The sequence below is a fragment of the Patagioenas fasciata genome, chromosome 9 (genome assembly GCF_037038585.1).
Source record: "Patagioenas fasciata isolate bPatFas1 chromosome 9, bPatFas1.hap1, whole genome shotgun sequence".
Taxonomy (NCBI): Eukaryota; Metazoa; Chordata; class Aves; order Columbiformes; family Columbidae; genus Patagioenas; species Patagioenas fasciata.
In genome coordinates this window covers 6,924,821-6,951,285 of record NC_092528.1, presented here as the reverse complement: position 1 = coordinate 6,951,285, position 26,465 = coordinate 6,924,821, and the positions used below count along the sequence as shown (strand labels likewise).

The 26,465-nt window shown below is 44.2% G+C and overlaps 1 protein-coding gene across 1 annotated transcript; it reads right to left on the bottom strand.

Moving 5' to 3' along the window:
• Nucleotides 1–24,615, bottom strand: EHHADH (enoyl-CoA hydratase and 3-hydroxyacyl CoA dehydrogenase). The gene is made up of 7 exons (XM_065845016.2): nucleotides 24,373–24,615; nucleotides 17,920–18,023; nucleotides 16,997–17,169; nucleotides 15,508–15,619; nucleotides 15,083–15,187; nucleotides 9,496–9,837; nucleotides 1–2,401 (listed from the first exon to the last, which is right to left on the bottom strand). Exons 1-7 carry the CDS (start codon nucleotides 24,444–24,446, stop codon nucleotides 1,131–1,133), a joined length of 2,181 nt encoding a protein of 726 aa, XP_065701088.1. The 5' UTR covers nucleotides 24,447–24,615; the 3' UTR covers nucleotides 1–1,130.
• Between the last annotated feature and the right edge of the window lie 1,850 nt (nucleotides 24,616–26,465).

Sequence of the window (26,465 nt, the reverse complement as noted above, 5' to 3'; positions counted from 1 at the left end):
TTAGATAATCCAAGTAGTTTTATTAAAATAAACAGCAAAAGTTAGACATCCAGTGACAATCATCCTGAGAAGGGAACCCAGACCAACCTGTTCCCCACACTGGACTGGAAGATACATTCACTAGATACAAGAAATGGGAGCCTTTGTCCCAAAGCATCACGTCTGGAGCAAGTTTGGCTCAGTCTCCCTGCTCTGCTCTCTGCCAGAGATCTGCCACTCCCTGCCTGCCTGCAGAGACCTTCTCGCCTCCGCTGTGCACTTCTCAGTGTGCCCTCTGCCCAGGTGAAAACCCAGAAAGTGCCAGGCCAGGCTTCAGTCTGCTCAATTAGAGCAGGCTGAGCCCCAAGACCCGGTAGCTGTTGGGAGGCAAGAAACAGGGCAGTGATGGCAACACAAATCCACGCTTAAGAGATGCCGGAAGATGTTTCTGCCTGGACAAAGCTGGGTAAGGATAACTGGAACAGAGGAAAGAGTCTGGCTGCAGAAGGCCAGTTGTGAGCCAATGCCACAGGGCAGGTTAGTCGGGCCGATGTATGTGTGGCTTTTCTGTCATTTATTTGAATCCCCTCTGCAGCAGGGAGCAGGGACGGGACCAGCCCTGCCCCTTGCTCTCTGCCCAAACCTGCTCTCTCCAATTAATTTGATTTTACGTCTGAAAGGTGCCCCTGGTGCCATCTCTCTCCCAGCAGTGGGATCAGGCTCCAGCTGGGTGTCTTGGGAGAGCAAGGGAATCCAGTGGAGGAAGGGTGCACAGCGACGACCTGAACAAACTGGGAAATAGATTTAGGGCAGGATCTGGTAGATCCAGCTGGTCTCGGGTGAATTGTGGCTGTTTCTCTCTTGTCTTCTACACTGATTTGCTGTGTGCACCTTCACACAGCAATATGCAAAGCAAGTGGGTGAGGCTGGTGGTGAGAAGGAAGGGTGGGTGGTAGCAGAGGTTACCTGCAGCAAGAGGTGAACTGAGATCAATCAGCAGCCAAAGTTATTGTCTGCAAAGGCCCAGGAAGGTCAGTGACATTGTTTACAAGCCTGTAGCACTCTGGTTTTGATTGGAAAAGACAGCGCAATTACGGCACCTATTTCAGGAGATCAGCCTCCACTGAATGTATATCGTAGGCACAATGAAATCACAGTTTGTTGCTTGGACGGCTGAGGTAGGACATCCACTCTTTGAGGGGTGGGTTCCCCACAGCCACCAGCTTTTTCAGAAAGGTGCTGGGTCGTAGCGCGGGAACATCAGGGTGAGCCTCAGAGTATCTCTGCAGTTTAGCCAGAACGCGAGGGAGCCCAACGGTGGAAGCGTAGAACATGGGGCCACCCCTGTGCTTTGGCCACCCATAGCCGTGGATATAAATCACATCCAGGTGTTCTGGGCCTGATGCTATTCCCTCTGCCAGGATGTCAAACCCTTCATTGATGAGGGAAAACAAACACCGCTCCAGGATTTCCTCCTGGTCTATAAAGCGGGTCTTGATATGATGGGTGTCTCTGTACTGGGTCAGAACATTGTGCAGCCAAGGATCTGGCTTGGCTGTCCTGCCCCCAGCCTTCTCGTACTGGTACCAGCCTTTTCCAGTTTTCTGGCCAAACCTGCCGTTCTCACACAGCAGATCGGGCAGAGGGCTGTAGCGACGGCCGTGCCGCTGGCGGGCAGGTGTTCCTGGAGGTACAGAGTCCCCAGCGAGGCCCCGGCCCTTCCGAGACCTCCAGGCCACATCCAGCCCAGCAAGATCGGACATTCGGAAAGGTCCTATCTTAAACCCAAAATCTTCGAGAACCTGATCTACTGCTTCTGGTCTGCTGCCTTCCTCTAAAAGGAAAACTGCCTGTTCGACGTATGGAAACATCATTCGATTCCCGGCAAACCCAAAACAATTCCCGACCACCACTCCAACTTTTTTGAGCACTTTGCCTAGCTGCACAGCAGTGGCAATGGCGGTGGGGGATGTGTGATGGCCATAGATTATTTCTAATAACCTCATGATGTGAGCAGGGGAGAAGAAGTGCGTGCCAACGACCTGCTGTGGGCGGCTTGTGGCAGAAGCTATTTCATCGATGTTCAGGGCTGATGTGTTTGTACACAGAAAAGCTGCTGGCTTGCAGATTCTTGAAAGCTTCTGGAATATTTCCTTCTTTAGCGGCATGTTCTCAAACACAGCCTCAATCACTAGATCTACATCCCGCAATGCATCAAAGTCCACAGTGAACTGGAGACGTGCAGGGTTATGGAAATCCAGGGTTTGGGCACCCTGCTCCATTTTCATAGCCTCGCGTTCCAAAAGGAGCATCACAGCTTTTCTTCCCGTGTTCAGATACTCCAAATTCTGCTCCAGGGCTACCACAGGTATGCTGGCCTTAACCAGAGAAGTCACAATGCCGCGGCCCATTGTTCCCAGCCCTAGGGGTAAAAGACAGACAGAATCAGAGACTATGAATAGAAAAACGTTACAGTTAATCGCTTGACAGTAGCATTTCCTTTGTATCTCCAGGATAAAAAGTGGAAGCCTATGCAAAATGAGTAGTGCACAGACAGAAAAAAACAGAAAGGTGAATTCTCCCTTTCAGTGAGCCTAAATGAGCATAAAGCCAAGTTAACATCCTCTCAGGCTTACAAAATAGCAGTGGGATTGACTGCAGCGTGTGCAGACCACGTGATTAGTGTCCTCTCCCTGCAAAACTTTATACCTGTGGAAACCAGCATCAAAGAGTCAGAACCTGGGGATCAAAGACAGGAGATTGGAGTTTCATCTCCAGCCCTGTTCCCAACTTCCAGCAGGCAGTTTCACAAACAAGCTTCACCCTGAGGATGCCAGTGCCTCGCAGTGCCTGTGAGACGGTCCTTTATGGGCAGGTACAGAAGAATATTAGTGTAAGCAAACAAACTGCAACCAGAGATTTTAACACCAGCCAAGCTCAGACAATTGGTTTCTCCCTCCTTCCAAGCTTCCTCTATGTCCCCTTCCTCTTCTCCCTCGCAATTTCACTGCATAATCTTTGACAGAATCAAAATGCAAATGAAATCATCTTTGACAGTGATCCCTAACTTTGTCTCTAATACCTTGTATGTCTCATCTCCAGGTCCAACAGGATGGAACCAACACAGCATTCTTAATCCAGATTTAAACGTCTTCTATCTCCTTTTTAATCACACTGGAACATCAGTAGCCTTTGGCTTGCCGTTTGCATCCCTGCCCGCTGGGAACTCTCCCAAGCCCTCCAAAACAGGCCATTCCTAACTTCCCAAGATTCTGGAAGACACAGCCGTCCTCATCCAACCACACAGTTAAAGCGCTTCCCTAGAATTCCTATAACTGAGCATCCATTCCAGCTGCATTTTTGTTTTCTCCGAGGTCTGTATGTGCTACTACCAGCTCATACTCCCAGGAATGCCAGTGTAGAGATTACAGCTTGATCCCTTCCCTTCTTCTGAGCCCTTCCACCAGCCCTGCCCTCTCTTACGTTAAAGGAAGCTGCATGCTTACATTTCCCTGTGATACACAGCCCACACTACTTATCCTGCTCGCCCATGATGGAGGCTTTTCAGACTAATTTAATACAAACTAGTAAGAGAAGGCCAGCACGATTTAACCAGCTTTAAAAGTGCGAAGCATCTGAATGGGAGGGTTATTAGTATCCTAAATAAAGCAACAGCCAGACAAAGTACATGTTTGTTATAATTCAGTAAAAATGATTTTTTTAATCCCAGGTTTACAAATGAAAGTCAGCTAAGCAAATGAAGAGAAACACGGGGATTAAAAAATTTGTCTAAAGCAGCTTTGTGAAGAAGAGCTGAAATTATGTCATCAGTTAAACAACTTAAACAATCAAGGTCAAACAAGGTAGCATGTTTTCCTGCAAGCTACACACCCATGGTTCAGGTCTGTCCACCCTCGGCATGTGTACACACAAGACACTTAAAACATTCCCTGCTTAGCCCCAAGAAGACAGACTTTATAGACATCGCTATCTGGCAGCCAGCTTATAAACCATTACACTCCCAAGCAAAGGCTGGAGTTCCTTTCTAGGAAATTAGATTTGCTACTTCATAATCAAGTACTGCTAAAAACTAATTTGAAAAGAAAACTAGAATGACATGAATCAGTTCTTAGTATTTCAGCGTCCACGGTTTGCCGACTGAAAAAAGCCCAAGTGCAAACACTGTGCTCAGTACTCCTGGGCTTGGATGTGGTAGCAGGGACATTCAGAGACCTTTTTTTCCCTGTTTTTGGTGAGCTACAAGGACTGTTTGCTCCTCGGGCAGTGCGGGAGGGTAACTCAGCACCTCATGCGTATCCACCAAGCCTGGCACATCTTTAAGGCTCTCCTTAGATATCAAGGGCTTGCAGTTCCACTTCTGGGTTCTTCATGGCTCCCTCTTGAAGCCTTTTCTTCCTTTCCAGGATGGAGACCTGGGATTTCTCCCTAGAATTTCCAAGCTCTGCTACAGAAATAAGGCACAAATCCTGGGCCTCATTAACTCCTGTTCAGTCTCACAAATGAAACCTTAGCGGTTCTCTTGCAATATTAACACACTGCTTCTTCCTAAATCAAAATCTCTTCCATGAGCAGAGGTTCTCCAGCCTTCTTTTCCAGGGAAGTTCTGCAGTGGTGCCAGCTGATTCTTCAGTTTGCTTTTGTCCACATGTAGTATGAGTACTCCCATCCGTGTTTCAGCCATCCCATGATAGACAAGCATATGTGCTTGTAGTACTTCACTTTCTAGGCCATGGGAATAGGCTTATAGATAAGAGATGAGCTTCCCAAGCTTGTTTCTGACCTAGAAAAGCTGTCTCTCAACTTCCTATAGAACTCTTCAGTGGCCTGTATGAAATGATGCTTAATGAAGCTGGCAGAGAGAGTAATGAAAGCCCCAAGGGTTTTGTTACATTAGAGCTTGCACAGCATGACTCCCCTGGAAATATATTCTAAAACTGGGCTACGAAACTAAGGAGAGCTTTGGCTATCTAGCAGGGAGAGAAGCATTTCTGAGGACTCCCCTTTTCAACAGTATAAAGCCGAGTGATCTTGGCAAAGAATATATTAAGGCAGAAGAAAATCGTAGGGAATCATTGGGCCTTATGTGTAAAGCTGTAGAAGAAAGAGCAAGGGAAATGTTTCATGCCCAGCTCTGATCACACGGACCAAAACGCACCCAGGAACTACTCCAGAATTTCTACATATGGTTGTTTCTTCTTCAATAGTGCTCTCGCTTCCACCAAACCATGAAAAAAACCCCTATATTCTTATCTCCCACGCAGGGGACAGTTTTCAGAGCTGTGTCACCATCTTTCATGCCCAAGGCACATCTTTCAAAAGACAGCTGAAATCTGCTTTAGGAAAAAGAACAGTTTCTAGCCATCTTGCTTCTGCTCTTCTGTTGTGAAATGTAGCTTTGACATAATAATAAAACTACACTTGAACCCATGTAATTTCAGGCCAAATATGGATATGACAAATCCATCTGCTGGGCAAGCTGAGTGAATAATGACTGTTAATTATTGATCTGTCACATGAGGTACTTAGAATATGAAAAATCATGCAAAATTAATTGAAGGACTTTAAAAACAAATTTCAAAACAAATGAACTCGAAATACGTACAAACCATCTAATGTACAGTCACATACACTAGAGAAATACAGATCAGTGGAAAATATTCTGGACTATAATGAATATTTAGACTTTAAAATGCTGGGCAATGGAAAGAATACTTTACAGATTGGTAAAAATATGCAAAAACCGTTCCAGTTTTCCTTTTAAAAACAACAATGAGCAATTGGTGGTGGCGGACTGCTGCAGACTGGAGCTGCTGCTTTCTCTGTTTCAGGGTATTAATTTGAAGCAGAAATAATGTGATACTCAAGGCAAGCTATGGGAAGACTGCAGAAGGAACAGAGAAGAAACCCTTCTGGGTGATATGGAGCCAGAGAACGTGGAAAAAGATGGGAGCTGAGAGTTCAGAACCTGCTTCTTAGTCTTCCAGCGAGCAAACTGTAGACAGAGGCAGCTGAGGGGAAGGCAGCACTGCACAGGAACGGTAGCCAGGTCATCGGAAATCTATCAAACTTGCCCACAAAAATGATAAATCATCCTTGATGTTGAATCTACATTAAGACATGGTCAGCAAGCAATGTGCCAGCTCCCTCCAACAAGCTCCTGCTAATATTGGGCAGATGGGGAAGTCATAAAGCAAGGCTCCCCAGCATTCGTGGCACTGCTTCCATACCTTAAAGGTCCTCTGTGCCTATGGAAAAAGTGTTGCAGCATAATGCAATGTGGTTTTATTGTGTGTTGGAAAACGGAGTCGGCATGATTTCTGACCACCTGAATGGATGCAACGTCTTGCTCTGACTGCCCTCCTCTCTGCAGTGAAAACAGAGAGACCCTGGATCACCCAGGTAGACTCACACTTCCATGGATGAGCAGTGCTGTTTTAAAAGCCATCAGTCCCTCAAAAATCATCCCTAAGATTTTGATTTCTTGCGCTGCAAGAATGCACTTAAATCAAGAATGTGAAATTATGAGACACTGTACAGCATGGTACTGGCTGGAGAATGACTTTTTTGTTACAGCAGCCTGAAAGGAAAAATACAACTGTGTTGGCACGTTCTATGCCTGTCTCTAAGGGACTTGCAATTTCACTGATATCAAAAGGCAAAATAGGAGAAAAACCTTCCAGAGGAAGGAGAAAAAGCACAGTGGGGTGGCAGAAAGAAGTGATTGAAAGCAGTGACACTTAATGTGGTGTGGGATTCAGAGTTAAAAGGAGGTGATTAATAACCTCCAAAATAGGGGATGTCACTTATAGAATGAAGTATAACCTGAACAACTAGCACAAACAAAGCAGGCTGTATTTGTGGGCTGTGGGGGCTGTATGGAGAGAAACAGCAATTCAGAAAAGGCATTAGGAGTCTTGGCAAGTGTCAAGGCCCTGATTAGCTTTAACGACCCTGACCAGCTCCACCTGGGCCCTCTACCCACACACTCTGCCCACAGGCCTCAGAGCCCTATTTAAGCTCAGGCCTGAGCTTTCAGTCTTTTCCTAAGCTCTGCTGGAGGAGTTCTGGTGTCTCACTGTGGCTATGCCAAGCTATGGACCCCTTGATCCAGACTTCAGCTTGGGGACTGGCTTCCCAACTTTATCTGGGACCTTCCGTCATCATGTGGACTTGATCATCTGTACTTGAAGCAGATCCTGGCCATGATCTCTGGGTCTGTCCTGCTCACCTTGCTCAGGTACTGTGAATAATTCATACAGCAATGGGTTGTGGTGCCATCCAGAGAGAGAAATGGGTTGGGAGGAACTTCCTGAAGTTCAGCAAGGGGAAGTGCAAAGGGGCTGCTAAGATGATGAAGGGACTGGAGTGTGTCTCATATGAGAAAAGTCTGAGAGAGCTGTGATTCCAGCCTAGAGAAGGCTCGGGGGAATCTCATCAATGTACATAAATACCTGAGGGGATGGTATAAAGAAGATGGAGCTACACTTGTCTCACTGGCTCCTGGTGACAGGACCAGAGGCAATGGGCACAAACTGAAATATGGGAGGTGCTGTTTGAAGGTAAAGCAACACTTTTTTTTTTTATTGTGGAGGTAACTGAGCACTGCACAGGTTGTTCAGAGAGGTTGCAGTGTCTCCATCCTTAGAGATACTCAAAAGCTGTCTGGACATGGTCTTGGAGACCTGCCTATAGGTTGGTGTATTTGAGCAGGGGGCTTGGAGAAGGTGACATTTAGAGATCCCTTGCAGCCTCAAAAATTTGGTGGTTCTGTCCCCACTGGAGGTGTTATTGCCACTGGCTCCCCATCCATGAGGTGCAGCTGTTCCTTGCTATTAGATAATTTACAGGATGTGTTGAACATGGCTAATACAAAAGTTGGCCATTACCTGGAATGCACTAAGTAGGAGCAAGGACCTGGTTTTAGCGTAATTTCTCCTAGAATGCTGTTCCCACTTTGGCTATGTATGCTTTATGAAGTGTTGAAAAATTAGGGGAAGTTTAGAGTCGCGACAGCAGTGTGACAGATCATGTTTTGCAGCAAAAGTATCCAAACACTGAGCTTATTTAGTCTGCAAAAAGTATGGGTTAACTACAGCATTGTCTGTAACTGGCTACAACAACCACTGAAACTTGGGGGTAGAGGTTGGGGCAATTTGAGATCAGAATTTGGAGACCTGTCTGGAGATGGGATGCAAATACTTAACCCCGTGGATGGCATATGTAGCCCAGCCTGTTCAGTTTGGAAATAGGATACAGACTATGTTTCTACTACAATCTTTCAAATAGAGATTGTATTTGTGCTTAGAATTCCCTCTAGCTCAGTTACAGCACCAGAACAAGCAGCTCAGATTGAAACAGCCCTTCTGGCTAAACTGTCATTGCAACCGGGACCTTGCAAATGTATCATTCCAGCATGATTTATCAGTATGGAGCAAAAACTGTCCATTCTAGTCACCTGATCATTCCTACAAAATGTCAACACAAATCCATCCTGCCAAAGCACACGTTGCAGGACTGATCCATCTGGGATCGCAGGTGTCCAAACTACTGTGCTCTTCCATCACAGGTTAACCTTGGCAACAATTCATGCCTCTTTACTTGAATGCTATAACAGCCACGGATCCTCCTCACAAGGTTTGTGGACCAATGTTTAAAAAGTGTTTTTATTAAAAGTATGACATGGCATCTAATGAAGAGAAGGGAACTTCCAGAAAAAGTGTTTCCATGGCCTGAAATGAGGCCTGAGAAGTACCCAGGCAAGAGCAGTGTTGATTTGGTGAGCTTTCTCAGAAACAGAATGGATGTTTTCCAAGTGCTCCATTAATTGCCTAACCATTTTTCAGAGCTACTATCAACAGGCAGAGCTGAGAGATAGTTGTGGGGTTTTTTTAAATCTCAGCAGTGCATCAAAGGTTTTATTTAAATTGCTCTTATAAAAAATTAATGAAGGCATTATCTTGCTGGGCTACAAAATGGCAGGAGTGGATCCCAGTGAGATAAAATCTTCTTAAAATACAGCTGTCAAAACATTTTTGTATTAATATATCCCTGAGTGACTCTGTGCACATGTGCTTGCAGTACAGAACTAAACCAGGAGGAGGAGAATTTCACGCAAAACTGCGTATAACATTGAACGAAGCCAGGACTCAGCAGTATTTAAAAGGCAACAGACTGATATGGCCCACAGATGAAGCTGTTACTGAAGTGGAAGCTATTATTTTCAAGAAAGAGGTGGCATCAGGTAACAATCTAGTGGGATGTGGGTTGCCATCTGACTTGGTTTGAGCTTACTGATGCAATGACAACTTCTTGCCTGTCACCTGTGGGTGTGATGTGTTTGTGGCTGTGATAGGTACCGGTGACTTTGGCAAATGACTGCCAGGGAATCCCACTTCAGCCTTCTGCCATGAGCAAAGCCTGATAATGCTCATCTCACACCCTGCAGCTCTGCTGATCACCGCGCAGTCAGCAGACAGGTTTTTTTCATTCCCTTACCTATCACGGCTGCTTTGTGGATGGGCTGAGGGGAAGCGTTTTGCCAGGAAGCTCCGTGGGGTGTTGTCCACTTCTGCACGGCTCTCTCTGCGAAGAAAGCGTACTGCAGCGCTTGGGCCTGGCCTGATGTCAGCAGGACGTTAAACAGCTCTCGCTCCTTCCAAACTCCGTCTGCAAAGGGCAGCTCTGTGGCGGCTCTGACTGCTTGGAAGCACAGCTCTGGAGCCAGGTACCCGCGGGCCTGTTTCTTCAGCTTTACAAGAGCCTCACTGAGAAATGCTTCCATGTTGGGCAGTTTTGGAACTGGCCTCAGGCTCAGCCTGCGGGGTTCCAGTGGCTGGCCTGGGGGTAGAAAAACAGAGTTACAGAACAAAGCATCTGCATCTGCGAGAGTACAGATTCTCACCCCTTTCTCCATAGACTGGGAATGCAGTCTGCCTCTTTTCCTCCTAAGCTCACTGCATTAAGGCTTGCACAGCACAGCGATCTGGGTCTAGAACTGTCTGATGTTACTCTTCAGCTCTCTGCTTCTTCTGACAATTATGATTTTTCAAGATCCTTCTCAGACTTCAAAAAAGCAAGACTGCTATTTCAGAGAAGTAATTCTCTCCTTCCTTTTCTCAGCTACACAGACTGCCTTGACTCCTCCAGCTTTCTTATACCACAGACCCAGCTGCCACATTTATATGGCTCTTTCTATAAGCTCCAGTACTAAGGTTTTCCTCCAGTATTGTTTAGTACTTGGTGCCCAACTGACTTTGCCAGCCAGATACATCCCAGCCAGGGTCCTGACCCAGGCATTTATAAGAGAGACTGGGAAATAAACCCTGACTTCAGTTCTTCCCTGACAGCAGGAGTCCTTCTATTCACTTTGGGACTAACCAAGAGGACAGCTCACGCAGCAGGAGTTGGGGAGCAAATGAATAACAAGGGAGAGTTCATGCTTCTGTGTCAGGAAGGGGTGAATCAAGCAGCCACACAAATACATGAGGCTCATTACAGACAGAGGTTGCCATGGTGATACCTAGAAAGGATTTTAATTGAGAGAAGTTAGTTACATTTCAGATGCCAAAATCCTCTCCATCCTCTTCAGAAGTACAGACCTGGGTGCCTGCTGGGAGACCTCTGATCTGCCCATACTCAGGCTGTTTCTGTGCTCTTAATGGCAGCTTTGCCTCAGGAAAGACCATGGAAGAACGAGACTAGAAATTTGGGATATATTCCTTTAATATTCCAACATGGTCTTCGGAGCTCAGGCTTTTTAATTAAGGCTTTTTAGAGAGCACAAAAAGATGAACACTCACTGCATTAGTAGCTTCCCTTGTAACCAGAGTGCATAAAAATGTTTTCACACTGACAGTGAATATAGTTTGTATCTGTATTGCAGGATTTAGTCAGAAAAAAATGTTCCTATATCTTGGAATCTTCTGTTTTTCCCCTAGATGTATGTGTTTAACCCAGAAATCTTCTTTATCTACGGTCTTCTATTTAGGACTTAAACAGTGGGTTTCATTTCACCACTAGAAAAGAAACCTCAGGCTTGTCCCAGAAAACAGATCTGATGGCTGGAAGGCCAGTTAAGATCGGGCAGATCAAGGGGCTTCATATGACATCTCTGTGGAAAGGACTGGAAAAAAGGAACGATGATGTGAGCCTTTAAGCGTGGTCTTCAGATAGCAAATAGTACTCATAAGTGCAAATACTGATGGGAGTGTGAGACAGTTCCTCAGAGAGAAAATGTAACTCTCCTCAGGGTCCTGTAATAGAACTCTTGTTTAGTTGTAAGCTAAATTATGTTTTGCTATGTATTTCTACAGCATCTTCATGCAGTATCTTTGCTTCTGCAATGCTAATAAGAACCAGGGGCATATTTATGAACTGGAAAATATTATCTGAATCCAAACCTGGGAAGAGACCAGTGTGGGACACCTGCAGCTTGATTTCTGAAATCAAAGCTGCAGGAACATGACAAACAGCATCACATGTCAGTGCTGCAGGGAAAAGTGTCATCCATGCACAGGAGTGAGCACAGATATCTGCTTTGTTTTACTACAGTTTGTAGTCCAGGTGGCACAAAGGACAGATCATGCCTATAAAAGTTGTATCAGCAAAAGCAACACGCAAGCATGCAATATCAAATATTGTGCTATTTAAAGAAAAAAAAATCACCCCAGAGTTGTAAATGCTCAGGATATTAGAAGACTCCACATGCAAGAAGCAGGGCTAGCCCCATGGTCTTCCCGGTGCACTGAACTGCTGCTGAATTTCTGAGAAACAAGGCTGAAACCAGACCCCTGTTCCTCAGGTTTGCAGTGGTCTCAGGCCTGTGAGAGACAAGTCCAGCTTATCTCAGAGCTTTCACAAACCCTGGTTGTGTCACAGGGGCTCTGTGCTGGACCTTCTGCCTAAAGAAGGTGCTGGCCAGAATCATGAGCCTTGGAGAGAGATTAAAATGTCTTTGTACTGTACATCTTCCCAGCCATTTTCTCCTTCAGCTGAGGAAGAGTATGGCCGGCCAGCAAGAGGAGGGCAATAAACACTGCAGGCTACTGCCTGCCACAAGCAGTTACACCCATTTTTCAATTTTGTGATGCCATCAGGTGGACAAATGATGTAATGCAGCTTTGAGTTAGCGCAATGATTATCAGCATTCTTGATCAAAGAACATCCTCCTTGTCTCCAAGGATTTAGCTCCTTATTTCTTCCAAAAAATGCCTTCAAAAGTGAAGTTTTCTTTTGCCAGTTTGTCTGAAGAAGGCCAAAACATATGCTCGCTTGTGATCTGTTTTTCAACGAAAAACTTAACTTGGAATCAGTAATTGTCTCTGTGTATTCCTTCAACCACTTATTCAGGACTGTTTCATAACTCCATGTGAAGGTGATCTGTTAGGAATATTCCATAAAAATGTATGGATGAAGATGCTTTCCCAATATACCCACCATAAAGGTAGCCCTGGCAACTGCATATTCAAACAATAATCAAGGACCATTGCTTAAGTAAGGCAAGTCATTTGAGACTGATCTCTTGCTATGAGACACTGCTGCTCCAGTGCTGAGAAAGCTCCAGAAGAAAACAATTTCTGGATTGATTCTTTGAGACTTATCTTGCAAAACAGCCTTCCCAGGAATAGAAATTCCAGCAGTGACCAAACTAGTTATTTAGCCAAACTCCTCTGTAAGAAGTTGGCAATTGTTAGCCTCATGTTTGTTTTTTTAAATCTTATCAGAAACAAAATGCCGCATGCCATACAAAGACAGTGGACTTCTGTGACAGCATTTTTTTGTACAATTCTGTCTCCAGTTTTGTTAAGATTATCTGAAGAATGTTTGCTGAAAACATAACTCAATGGGAACAAACCCCAGACCTGCTATGCAGGGCCGTCATATCTTCTGCAGCTCTGAGTTAGCGCTTGATGTATGGAAATAAAAGTGCTGGTTTGCCTTTGTATGGCAGGAGAATTACATTAACTTTAGGCAGAGGCCAAAGCCAGGAATGACTCAAAAGGAACACATGGTCTCTGGGTAAACCATTATTTAAAATTACCAGGTAGCCTGATGCTAAATGGTGCAGCAAAACTTTTCATGGTCTTCTGCAGGGTCTAATGAGAAATTTTCCAGGCAGGACACAAATAAAGATTAGCTGACTTGCCAATATTTTCAGTGTCAAAGCACAACCTGTAAATGCCAGTAAAGCTGTTGGAATGAGCCTGAAAGTCTTGTTGGAGTTGGCATATGGTGCAACGTGAAACACCTTCAATGACGTTACTCACGTTTACTGGGGTAACTCAACCCAGCAATAAACAGAATATCTACCACTAATAATGAATAAGTCTGGGACAGGTTACCTGCTGAATATCCATCAAGGATCCCTGTATGCTTACACAGTGCTTAAGATACTTTTTTCTTGGTAGTGACAATTTCCAAAGAAAATGAAGCTACAGAAGAGGAATTTGCCAGTAGTGGCAGCAGACGTAAGTTGCAGAAAGCAAGTTCCACTGAGGAATAGTGTGCTCAACGGTTCATTTATGAGGTTCTCCTCCAAGGTCAAGCTGACTTTCAGAGCTGTCAATCACTGTAAAATGTCTGCCACAGAAGAAATCAGCATATAAATATCTAAATTTCACCCAACTTCACACAGCATTTGTTGAAATCCAGAATGCTTGCTGGCTTGCCAGTTCTAGCAATGTAGCTATTAATCATTTTATGATACACTGCTGCTGCCATCGATATTGGTATAGATCTTCTGCACGGCATCATTCAGAGGCCCAGAGGGTACATCACTGCTGTTTGGGTTAATTTGCCCAGGAGAGTTATAATATTTCACTGCTCTCTCAACAGATGGAGAAACAGAATTCTCATACAAAACAGACAAAATCAGTGAACCAAAGTATCTTTGGGTTTTTTTTTTTTTAGAAGCAATAGTGAAGTAAATCACCCATCTTTCTAATGAATTATATTTAAATAGTCTGCTACATATAGGAGAAAAGAGGACTGTTTATGTCATCAATTCTGCACTAACAAATGAAGCCCCAAAATACTGCAGGATGAATTCAGTGAGAAGGAAAAGCATCTCTTACAGAAAATCTTGCCAAGAATACCCTTTTGCCCCTAAAGGGTATTGGTAAGTCTCAAGCTATAGGGAAGTATGCAAGACACTGATGTTTTAAGAATAGCCCTTTCATTGAACTATTTTAAAAACATTGTGCACAGTCATCTAGGACAAAGCTTAGGCTGCTTCAACTTCTTGCACAGAAGAAACATTCCTACAGAGGAGAAGGTGCCTTGTTTGTAGTGAAGAGAACTGCAGGAGCAAAAGCAGCACCCCAGCTTGGAAAGCCATGGCCTAGAAAGGCCATGAGATCAAAGCAGAAAGGGATTTTTCCTTCCTTGCATGCATGTCATCATCACAGAGCTCCTGATGGAAGTCAGCGATCTGTTTCCAAAGGTACAAGAAGGTTCACAGTGGGAAAATATCCTGTTTTCTCTCAAGGTGATGCTCCTCGTGCTGTGCAAGGAACACTCCTCTTCCTAACTCCAGTGAATTTATTATTTCTAAGGTCAGGAAAAAATCTCTCCCCATCCCCACAGTCCATTTTCTTATGTAGCAGCTGAAGGATTAGGGACAGAGTCACAGGCTCATGGATCATTAAGTTGGGCTGAGGATGTGCCAGCCCCTTCATTAGAGAGAAAAAGTTATTTTCGATGAGCCATTTTTGATGGTTCAACCAGAACACATGCAATACCAGCTGTGATCCAAAACTATATATGGAAGGAGCACATACTCCCCCAAATCAGTGGAATACAGCAGCCCAGAGGAACGTGTGAGTTTGGATATATAATTAAGAAGCAGAAGGACTTGATACGTATCTGTTCTCCAAATCCTCACTTGAATTTCTGCAGCTCTCCAGCATCTGAGTTTTTCAGACAACAGAAAACAAATTCTGCAATTAATTCTATCTTATATGGATGCCAAAGTCTAATGAATGGAGCATATAAATGGGAACAAACTGGTGGGCTTTGTTCTGACTCTCTCCAGCCCTGAAACATCACCAATTATTTCTTGGCATTGCTATAATTCTTTCCTTACCAATCACTTTGTTTGCCAAGCGAATTGCTGCCTCAATTGTGTTTTCTTCCACGACTTCATCAACCAAGCCCAGCTTCAGTGCTTCAGTGGCTGGAATGTGTCTTCCTGTGATTAAAAGAGAAATAAGGTGACTACAGTGAGGCATGATGGGCAATTTCATTCTTTTCCACCTGATCAGATACCTGTGTGTAGCTGGCTTCAAATCTGAGACATGCTCACCATCAGGTAAATAAAACATAATTACTAACTACCTGCCTCAGAAGAACGTATATCCCTTTCTTAACCCATTATTAGTGGAAGCAAGCTGAATTTCAACCCAAGCAGCTATATAGGTAAAAGAAATTAATATTTCTTAGGCCAAGCTGGTGGTGTGACTCCATGTCATATTTTGATACACAGAGCAAGGCCAAGGCACAGTGCTTTACCTGTAGTGATTATATCCAGAGCAGCTGGTACCCCGATGAGTCTGGGCAGGCGCTGAGTGCCTTCACCACCTGGAAGCAGCCCAATAGTGACCTCCGGTAAACCCATCCGTGCCTAAAATGAGGTAAAACATCTTTGATCCACAAGCTGAGCAGAAGAGAGGAAAGACAAGCAGACCTGATTCACACATCGCTCCTCTAGGAAGCCTCAAAATTTCTACATAGAAACTTCATCCTTGTTTTTTTGCTGCATAAGGGATTTAAGACAAAAGCTCGCTCAACCATTTTAAGAATGTGTGTACAAACAAAAAGGAACAACATCACCTTTTGGTGGATGTATGTGTGCTAGCACACATCCCCTGGACATGTGTAACTGATGCCTTCAAGCAGTCGTTACCAAATACTGGAGGGTGTGCTGTGACCTGACTGCTGTCTCCCTACTCCAATTCTTGGAAATTTAGCAGAGGAAAACTAGTACCAGTCACACACTAATTCTTCAATAATCTTCCTTCAAATGGCTCTTGGTACACTTGACATTTAGTAGGGTTATGCCAGAGAAGCCAGGCACAGCAGGAAGGGGATGGGATGTGTCCTGTCTTAATCTATCCAGATTTTGTTGCCTTATTTAAAAAAAAATACAGTTTATGCATTTTCCATTGAGCTCTTCAGAGATCTGGAGTCCCTTTAAGACCACTACTTAAGGCACCCCCCTCAGGTGGCACATAGGGTGATGTAGATGATGCTGTAGATTTATGCTGTTACAGAAACCCACACTGCATCATGGAGAAACAGTGATTTACACAGCGAGGGGATGGCCCTGTCAGTCACGAGTCTCTATAAGAAGACCAGGTACTGCTAAAAGACAGTTCAGCATTTCCAAATCTTGAAGGAGAGGCTTCAGGTGAAAACCAGATCACTTCTTCAAAGACCTGTAAAGCTGTCTTTTGGTCAGAGTGCTCCCTGAGGAACCAGGGCTCTTGGAGAATCAAACTGTAAATGCTCCATGCTAGCTGAGTTTCAGCTGCCTATTGAAACTAGGCCACTAGCAGAAAGAAATGCAAAATTCATAGGGCTGGGGGAAAAAAAAGTAAGAAAAAGTCACGCTGCATGAGCCAGTAAGATACAGCCACCTACATCGGAATATAGGTATTGACCACTGAGACCTAGGGCAAATTAACACTTGGTTACTGAAGTTTCTATGCAGCCATCTTATTCTACTAGTCGCAAATCAATTTTATATTTATAAATTATGGAAATTAGCTATTTAGTAAGACTTATGTCTTACTATGTCAGGGGTTATGTAGTAGATGAAGAATGTCTGAGCACACAGATTTGTATCCTGTAGCTATAAAGCTCCACTTCTCTGGGCAGATGATCCCAGCAAAGGTGTGCAGTCCCGTTGCTCTCCAGGAACACCTCCACCCTGTCCACGGCCATATGTATGTGGCTCCTGATGCCTTCAGCAGCTTCTCCAGCTCACAGTGTGCCTCACCTTCACGTGCGCCACCCTATAGTGACAGCCAAGTGCCACCTCCAGGCCTCCTCCCAAGGCAACGCCTTCAATGGCAGCCACCACCGGCTTCTCACACCTTTCTATGAGAGAGACGAAGTGGCCCAAGGAAATTCCACGTGTCTTCGGAAGCGAAAATCCTTGAATGTCAGCTCCTGAGTTAGCACAAAGGGATTAAGAGGAATTAGTGGGCAAGGCAGTGACTGGGAAGATCCTTCCCTCCGTGCCATTGAACGTAGCTGCTCACGGATGATGGAGTCCTTGCAGAGTCTGCTGCTGGCAGGAGAGTGGTTAACAGGAATCAGCCCCTTTTGGGACCACCTTCAAGAGACCCTGGCTCCTTGAGCCTTTTGAGAGAGCTCGCAGGAAGGCTAAGTACAAAAACATGTAGTAGCTGTAATGACTGTGCATTTACTACAGAAATTTGCAGACATCCGTGTTTTAACTATTCCAGACTCAACTTTTTTTTTTAATTAAGTGCACGTTACTACTAACAAGCAATGCAGAGCTCCAAAGACATTCCCAGCTTGCTGGGTTTCTACAATGGGAGAAGATCTGTTACTCACCACTGCTCCATCCCAGGTACCTTCCATACACTGGACCAGTTGATGGTCCAGAGATTTTATACAAACAAAGCTATGGAGAGTAAGGAGACACCAGTATGTTAGGGAGATGAGCAGCTGTTCCTCATATCAGCATGAATATACCACACTATTTCTGGTCTGGACAACCTAAGTTGTCACATGTCCCATGCCAATCGTGGCACAGCAAAACAGAAAAAGCTTGTGACCATTTCCAGCCAAATCAGGACTTTTACCACCAGTGTTATGAAGCAGAGAATCTTCAGCCATAGTGGGTGGAGAGTTTCCCCTTTTTCTTGGGCTGTTTGATGAAAGATGTCTTACCTGCACTGAATTTCCCATTTTCACCACAAATCATAATGGCTTTCACTGACGGATCAGCATCTGCTCTCTTCAGTCCATCTTCTAATGCCTGGAGAACTGGCAAACTGAAATAAATTAGAGATTGAGTGAGTAACAATCAACTATGTCACCCTTCCCTGAGGTCTGTGTTATAAACATCAAGCGTCCCAGTGAAAATGAGCAATAAATCCAAGCAGGTCTCTCCTCCATGTGCCTTCTGCCACAGCCTCTCTGGTTTAATCCTTTCCTTAGTCTCCCTCTCACTTCAAGGGCAAGCACCAAAATCCAACAAGGTCATAGCTACTGACCTGTCACTCCCTTGCTGGCGAGTTTTCTTGTGGCTATGACATTGCTGTTTCCAAAGCAAGCACCACAGAGAAATGTTCTTTTGAAAATGTCTTCATGAATTAAACATTCAGATTTTCAGGAAAACAGTTTAGCATAATTTAAAAGTAATTAATGCTAAACCACTGACAAGCTAAGAACTTTTTAAAAGGGAAAAAGAGCTCCAGGGATAAAAAACTATCTTTCAAACACCTGACACAGGGTTGGCGTTGTGCTGGCAACTAGAAATGCTTTCACCTGTATATAGGTCCAGACTTAAATATGTGTGGGACAAGCAGTAAATGTGGTCAGCAATGAAGAATTTCAAAATGCAACAGTTAAAATATAAATGGTATTTTTACACATCAGATATTTCAAAAATCTGACCTGACTGCATGCTCGCTTCACATTTGAAGCTTAGAAGCTAATTTATATATGCATGTGTATCGATGGACATGGAGCATATAGTCTGTTTTAGAAGATGGTGACAATAAGGCAGATGGTAGGTATGAATAGAAGCATTAGCACTTTATTAATAGAAATATTAACACAAACTGTGTGTATAAATAATTTAGATACTAAAATACATTCATATACACACACTTGTAAGTATATAAGTGTGTAATGCTTCTAGATGTGTCCAGGGTGAGTTATGACATTTATATAAGGCAGCGGCTGGCAGTGTTGAAGTGGAAATGCATAGGCTGGAAAGGAAAACCTGGGGAGCCCAAAAAATTTGCTGTAAGCCAGCGGTGTGAAGCCCTGCCAGGCAACCTCTGCATATTCCTCCTTTAAAAGCAAAACTTAAGAGGAGCTATTAGCAAAGTCTATTAATTAGGGCTGTTCTGGGGCCTCCAGGATCAGGTGCTGCCTGGATAAGGTGATGTTAGACAGAAGAATCAGTGCGAGCCCCAAGACCTGACAACCAGGGACTGAGAAGCATTATTTTTTTGAGAAATAACAGCCGGTTATGTACCAATTGCCTCATCCAGACATCAAAGACAACTCTCAAGTCTGACATTAGTAATGGTTCTGAAAGCTGAAACTTAAAAAGAGAATAATTTGGCCATGACAAAGAAAAACTATTAGGTGACTCAGTAAAGGTCCTTCCAGTGCATCTAGCCCCATGTCGCAGAATATGAAAGCCTTTCCAATTTTAATAATTGGCTTCATATTATGTAGGAAAAAATGCATATTAAAAATTTGGTTTTTATCTCCCTTCCTTTGGAATATCAAGTGCTGCTGCTATTTGAGTAGGACCTACAGCTCCACTCCATGTTCACTGCTCTCCAGGGGCTGTTTTTGCATCAGTGAACAGCCAGACCACAGAAATACCGAATTTATCTAGTGGCTGGAAGATTAAAGGGAAAACCATTAAGAAATGTCATTACACTTTACAAACCAAGGTGCAAAGCGAGGGGAAAAATACATACCAGGATTCCAAACAAATGTTGAGTTACTTATTTGAAAATATTGTGTAGAAAAATGGCACAGTTTTCTTGGGAACAGACAAGAAGCAATCAAAGCATTTCTGTGTCTGTTGCTGGCTCATGATCAGCAGATGCAAAACACTTGCATAAAAAGTTTGTCTGCATTAAATGGAAGGGTTCAGGATTTTATGTAAGAAATTAGTTAGAAGCCCTTAGCACCTACAACAACATATTCCCACTGGAAGAAAAATTAGTCGTCAATGCTGCCATAAAATAACAGTTCAATACCTACCTGACCTGTACTAACCCAGCAGAACTGTTTTGCCAGAGATTAACTTGACCTTGTACTTGCATAAATATTTCTTCTTCCTCCATATGTTTTTCTCCCCAGTGGAATTTTTTTGGGGGGAAAAATGGAAGAAACATTAGACTTTTTGCAGGTTCTTGTTCTCCTAAGATGGAGCAGTATGTTTGCCTCAGGATATGTTACAGTCCAACACAGAGGCTGCCTTGCTTTGTAACTCACATATTCTAACTGGTACTAAGAGATGTAATTTTCAATGAGGGGATCATAATAAAATGTATGACAGTAAAACTATAAAAATACTCAAGAGTATCACAACTTCAAACAGCTAGAGCATTAAAGAAACAAAGAGTCACCATAATCTGCATAAGTATTTGATTATTGTGACAGTGTCATTCATTTAACAGTAACAATGCAAAAATTCAATCTGCGCACTCCAATCAACGCTTAATCCCAGGCTATGCAGCCAGCTCCACCACGAGTACTATTTTGACTGCAAGAAAATGATGATTCAGTGTTGCAGGTTTGAGAAACACAGAGCAGGTGCTGTCAAAGAACACGTGCACACCAGGGCAAGAGAATATTCTTGTAGGTGACCACACCGGGTTACTTCTTGTTTGCATAAAACTCATTGCAGTGATGATGTGCTGGATTTGTAACAAGGTTTTATTATTTACCTTAATAATCTCAGATTTTAGTCAGGGGTTTTGAATGTGAACTTCCTCCATTAAAAATAAAAAAAAAATTAAGGGAATCCTGAAAATTAACTTGGTCACCTCTAAAGAAGCGAGACTTGAATCCAGCAGTGGAAAATGCTGTTTAAGGAAAACATGCAGGTTTGGTCCTTTCCCCTTGCACTTCCCCCCGCATCCACAATCACTGCATTGGGGATGTTGCTATGTACATCTACACACATTCTTTTTAGCATCACTTACACATCTGCTGCCTATTAATCCCTTTCTGATTCCGCTGATCCATCTGACTCCACAGGCTCCTGGAGCACCAAGCTCTGTATTATCTGTTTTAAAACAATCTCCGACTAGTTTAATCAAATGCCACCAGTTTAACTGTTGCAGGATTTGGTAAAGGGTTATACCTTCAATTTATTTACTTTCTTTATGATTTTGTAAACTTTGATCTTATTCTCCCACAGCCTCTTCCTCTCCGAAGTGATGACACACAGCTTTTTCGTTCTGCTTTCTCAAGGCAGTGTGCCGTCCCTTTGGTTATTTTGGTTGCCCCCTTCTGGATTGTCCTTATATCCTTCCGCAAATGCAAAATCCAGAAACACACACAACAATTAAGATGTTTTACATTGCAAAAAAAAAAGATGCCCTCTGCTCCGTTTTCAACATACATCTTGATGGTACCCAATGTTTTCTGGGCTGCCCCAGCACATCAAGCTGATGATGTCACAGAACTGTTAAAGGTAAGGATTCCTTCCCTCAGCTGTAAATGCCAGTTTTGAGCTCAGCATCTTGTAAGCTTGTCCTGGGTTATATTATTTTATGTAAAGAGTTTTTGCTGTTGTTTTGTAGCATGCCTTGATGCGCTATTTTAGTCTTAATTTCCAGTTTACATCTCTCCTGAAATGGCTTTCTTCTTCTCATTTCAGTAAGATTTCCAGTTCTTAAGAAAATCGAACTCAGTGATCTTAGCTTTCTCATCAAGCCATGCAGGGTTTTTACCGGATCACTTGCTGGCTGAACAGCTCACCTGGGGTTGTAACAAACTTAAAAAATCCCAAACAACATAAATCCAGCCTCCACGCTGCTTGCCTTTTAGACAGCTTCTTGCAGCGCTTTTGTTTGAACTAACTGCTGGGTATTTACCTGACTCCTTTGTTGAAACTGTGTACTAGTGTGCTCGATTTCTACGGTCTGCTCTCTCTTGCCTCAGTGTCAGACCCAGCTCTGCAGTAATTGCTGTCCCATCACTGCTACCCATCCAAAATTGCAGCTTCTCTAATCTCCTTTAACATTTTCTGATCATCACGCTGACTGGGGGTCAGAGGGCCAATCCTAGCAGCCAGGGAGAGCCTTTTCCAGCCATGACTGTTACGCTGTTATACTTTATACAATCCCATACCTATACTCCCCTACCCTGTCATCCCTGGAGCTTTTCGGTGCTTGTCAACTCAAATGCTGAAATACTCTTCCACATTCTTTTTAATTTTCAGTGCCAGCACCCTGCCACTCTGCTAATAAGGTATGGCTGGTTCTTTCTCTAGTAAGTCTTGCTTGTCTGTTTCCCAAAACTTCTTCTCTCTATGCTATGGCCTCACAAATGCAGATCTCTGAATACTAAACTGCAAACCAGGAAAAAAAAAATCAAATTGGGCACAGGCCACCTCTGCTGGTAGAGAGAAAGATGAACTTGAAGGGGAGTCTGTGTGTGGGAGCCAGATTTGCTGCCACGCTCACAAGTTGGCATGTATTCCTCAGGAAACCGCTGCCTGAGGGGCACTTGCACAGCAGCGCCTGGTGTCAGACAGAAAAAAGCAAATTCCTACTCACCAGTAGCTTCTAAAGTGCTAATGGCCAGGGCGATGGCCTGAGAGCTGCCACATAGAATGTGGAGAGGCTGGAGCAGAGCAGGAAAAAACCCACCAGCCTTTTAAAAAGCATCTGTGCCTGCTGTGAAATGAAATTTTCAGGATAGCAGGAGATGGCTCCTGCCTGTAACTCTGACTGCCTGCTATCACCAGCGTAGTCAAACATTTCCAACAGCAATGACAAACCTGCTCCCCTATGGTCCAATACATAAAACATGCAGAAGGAACACAGAGGGATCAGAGTGGGTTCTACCTTTCCTACTTATAGCCAGATGTGAGCTAAAAACTACCCCGTGGCAAGTATGAGATGATCTCTGATCCCTGCTAAAACAGGTATTACTCTGACATGCGATCAAAGATCACAGGTATGACTCAAGCTGAAGTTTCACGGCAGCTTAACCGATTAAAACCTTTTCTGTGCAGGTTCCCATCCTTCCCCACACACTCGTACCCTGTCCCTTGTGCCAACAGTCCTCCTTGTGCAATTGCACAGTGCCAGGCTGGCTGGAACACCAACCCAAAACAGCCGGCTGTTCAAAGGGAACTTTGGGTTTTCTCAAGGACTTCTCAAAAGAGACACAGTTACAGTTCCTTAAGCACTTATCTTTAGCTCTGTATTTTGTACTTTTGATGGTAAGGATGAAAAGTTCACTGTGGGCACAGCCTGGAAGCTTTTGTAGGCTGGTCTTGGGCACAGGAGGTCTTGCACCCTCCAGTTCTGGGAGTCCTACATGTCTACTTCATCTAATCTCATCCAGTCACTCCAAGTTTATCATTATAATTATCTGGGCATGTCAAAATGATCTTGCTCCACTTTTAAACGTGTTGCAACAAAAGTGAGCATTGCCAGCTACTGCAGAGCAATGTGGCTTGCCACAGAACAGCAGCAGGTTGTATTTCCTGTTCATGCTCTTACTTGTCCCTTTCAGCTTCTTTTTAACAAACTTTCTGCTCTAGAAGGTGAGTATAATTGCAGCGGATTTTTTTGGCTTGTGATTTACACTGAATAGACACTATGGTCACTCTTACAGGTCTTTAACTCCAGCTGCTTAAAAAGGGCCTACATGGTACTCAGAACTAAAAGAACTAAAATACACACCTTATAACAAATTATGTAAAGCCAAAAAGCACATACATCCTTTTCAAAACACACGTAAACCTAAAATTTCAGGGGCTCCTACAGATTGGTGTTTGACTTTGTTTTTCACTAGCTTGTGTCTGAGATCGTCTTGACCAAGATCAGCATTTAGAGGTGGGTTTCTTACGATTTTTAAAAGGCGAATGAACTGCCTTTGCTCCAAACGGTTGAGTCGCAGTGCCAACTGAACCATGGCTGGTCTCCAGAGCCCTTTGCCCTCATTCGGATAGCGAGGGACTTGCCGTGCACAAACTGTGGAGCAGGCAGCTGCACCAGCAGCAAATCTGGGCAGAAAAGCTCATTTTTCTGCTCTGACGGAACTGCAAGGTGAAACCGCTGAACTGCTAAGCACTCTCCTGCTGGAAAGTGATGAGAAATATGCCAAGTTTTTAAACAGCTTCTAGGAGAGATGACAGATTGATGAGCCTAACACCTCTCCTGTGAAAAATACCCACTAGATGCAAAAGTTATGGGAAAAAATCAGCCTGTATTTCTGCAAAGGCTGCTGTTGGGAGAAGCCCCTGGGCACACGCTCTTACCGGACAGCAGCCCCGGGACAGGGAGGGGCCTCACACGGGCGACGAGGGCGGGGAAATGAGGTAAAAAGGAAAGAAATCGGAGAACCCGCCACCCCGCTCCCCAAGGGAGGGCAAGCGCGGAGAGGGCCGCCCGCGCCCGCCGTTACCTCAGCGCGTTGACCGGCGGGTTGCGGAGCCGGATAACGGCCAGAGCGGTGGAGGCACTCGTGTACTGCGCCATGCCGAGCTCCCCTCGCTGTCTTTGCTGTCCCCGTTGTCCCCGCTGTTCCCGGGCCGGCCCCCACCGGGGCGGGACGCACAGGGGGCGGGTGCTGTGCTCGGCCCCGCGGCCTGAGCTGCCCCGGCCTATAGGGGGCTCTGCCCGGGAGTCAGCGGGCGCGTCCCGCCAAGTTGTGCGTGATTTTACACGCAGCCCCTCAGTTCAGTGCAGGGAACGGTGGCCCCCGTGTGGCAAAGATGGTAAACACTGCCATGGCTTGGCAGTGCACAAGGTGTTCAAAGGCAAACTGCCTGCTTGAAAGTCCGCAAGAGGCTAAAGGCCCTTACGATTTTTCAGTCCATAGGTGGAAGCTAATGAATTGAGAGTGCAGGAAGCTTTGCCACGTTGTAAAATCCATATCGGAAAAATTTCAAAAATTTCAGTTTGTAAAAAAAAAAAAAAAGTAATTTCTAATGCGACAAAATGTATCCTTTGTACTAAAATATAATTTAAAGGAGAGAAAAGGTTGTTCAGAAGGGCAATGCCTGGACGTTGGTGGTTTTACACTGTTGGTGCCAGGGTGTCCTGTCCCGTGAGCACCCCTGGTGTAGCTGTGCAAGGTCAACGCAGAAAACACGAGGAGGACACTTGAGGAGCATCTGCTCACAGCGCTGGGTGACAGACACGCCAGAGCCAACCCCCAGACCAGGGCGAATCCCACAGTAACGCCGGAAAAAAACCACCAGCAACCACCCATGCTTCGCCCAGGTTTGAGTGTGTTTCCTTGTGGGGTGTTGGTTTAATCTATGGGATGTGGTAATCTAATTTATCCTGATTAGCTTGCTGTGGTAAGTTAACTGTGATTTCACATCTCAATAGTCTTTCTTTTATATCTCTTGACCTTTGAAAGTCAGCCACAGGGCAGAATGGCTGCAGTGCTTTCCCCTGGTCTAGAACAGGTACAGATAATTTTAGAAGTTGATTTATGTGAGCGGAAAGATCTGTATGAATACATAGTCTTCACTCATAGCACCTGCTGCCCTGATTGTTATTGCTGTTGTGGATCACTACAGTTCTTCTGTCATTTTTTAAGTAATGTAAAAAAAGACAAAATGAACCCAGGGCTAATACTCTGCAATTTGCTTGTAAAACACTGTGTTTTGGGAGTTTATAAAAATGCTGTAAACTGTGCCTTGGAGGGCTAACTGGTCAGCTGTGTTTTTATTAATCAGAATGAAACCAAAGATCACTCTGAGTTGAACTTTCTGTTTATAATTTACAGGTCTATTTTACTTGTACTTTAATAAGGTAATGGCTATAGTTGTGACAAAACAGGACCCTTCTGAACATGAATAAACACAGAAGAAAACACTTCTCAGGCAAAAAAAGCTCAGTGACTCTACAGGGCCATGGAAATGAAAAAAACCTGTGAAGCCAGCAAACAAAGGATGCTTGCTATCATCCCCATAAATGGTAATACAGACATTAAGCTTCCTATTTTCCTTTATATTTTACTCTGTTCTGTATTCCAGTGTAAAACTGCCTGGCAGAAAATAGAGGCGTGAATGGAAATTCAGAAGTTTACAAAAACTTTATAACGTTTGAAGTATCATGTTCCCTTAGAGCTGAAGGAATGTAGTTGTCCTTATGAGCAAATAAAAATACTACAGAAGACATGGAAGCATCACAGAAAAACGCTAAAGGACAAGGTTACAGGCCCCTTATTTGCAGACTTGACACGTGGTTAAAGGTGCTATTGTGCTGTTTTAGTGTCACCACGAGAGTCCAAAACGCTGGAATAGCTTGAGCAATCAGACATGAAGAACGCCAGGCAATTTATACAGAGAGTGAGATATGGTGTGAATGTTCATATAATGAATAAAAGCAACACAAGCCACTGTAGAGAGCATCTCCCTTATGAGAAAAGGCTGAGGGAGCTGGGGCTCTTGAGCTTGGAGGAGACTGAGGGGTGACCTCATTCATGGTGATCAATATGGAAAGGGTGAGTGTCAGGAGGATGGAGCCAGGCTCTTCTCGGTG

Bases quoted from the DNA above. Each gene is read 5' to 3' on its own strand.
- EHHADH (XM_065845016.2), bottom strand. From the start codon at position 24,446: ATGGCGCAGTACACGAGTGCCTCCACCGCTCTGGCCGTTATCCGGCTC. The intron at 17,170-17,919 runs GTAAGACATCTT...GTGCTAACTCAG, and splicing joins AAATGGGAAATTCAGTGCAG to GAGCTGACATTCAAGGATTT. The intron at 9,838-15,082 runs GTAAGGAAAGAA...TTCTACCCCCAG, and splicing joins CTTGGCAAACAAAGTGATTG to GCCAGCCACTGGAACCCCGC.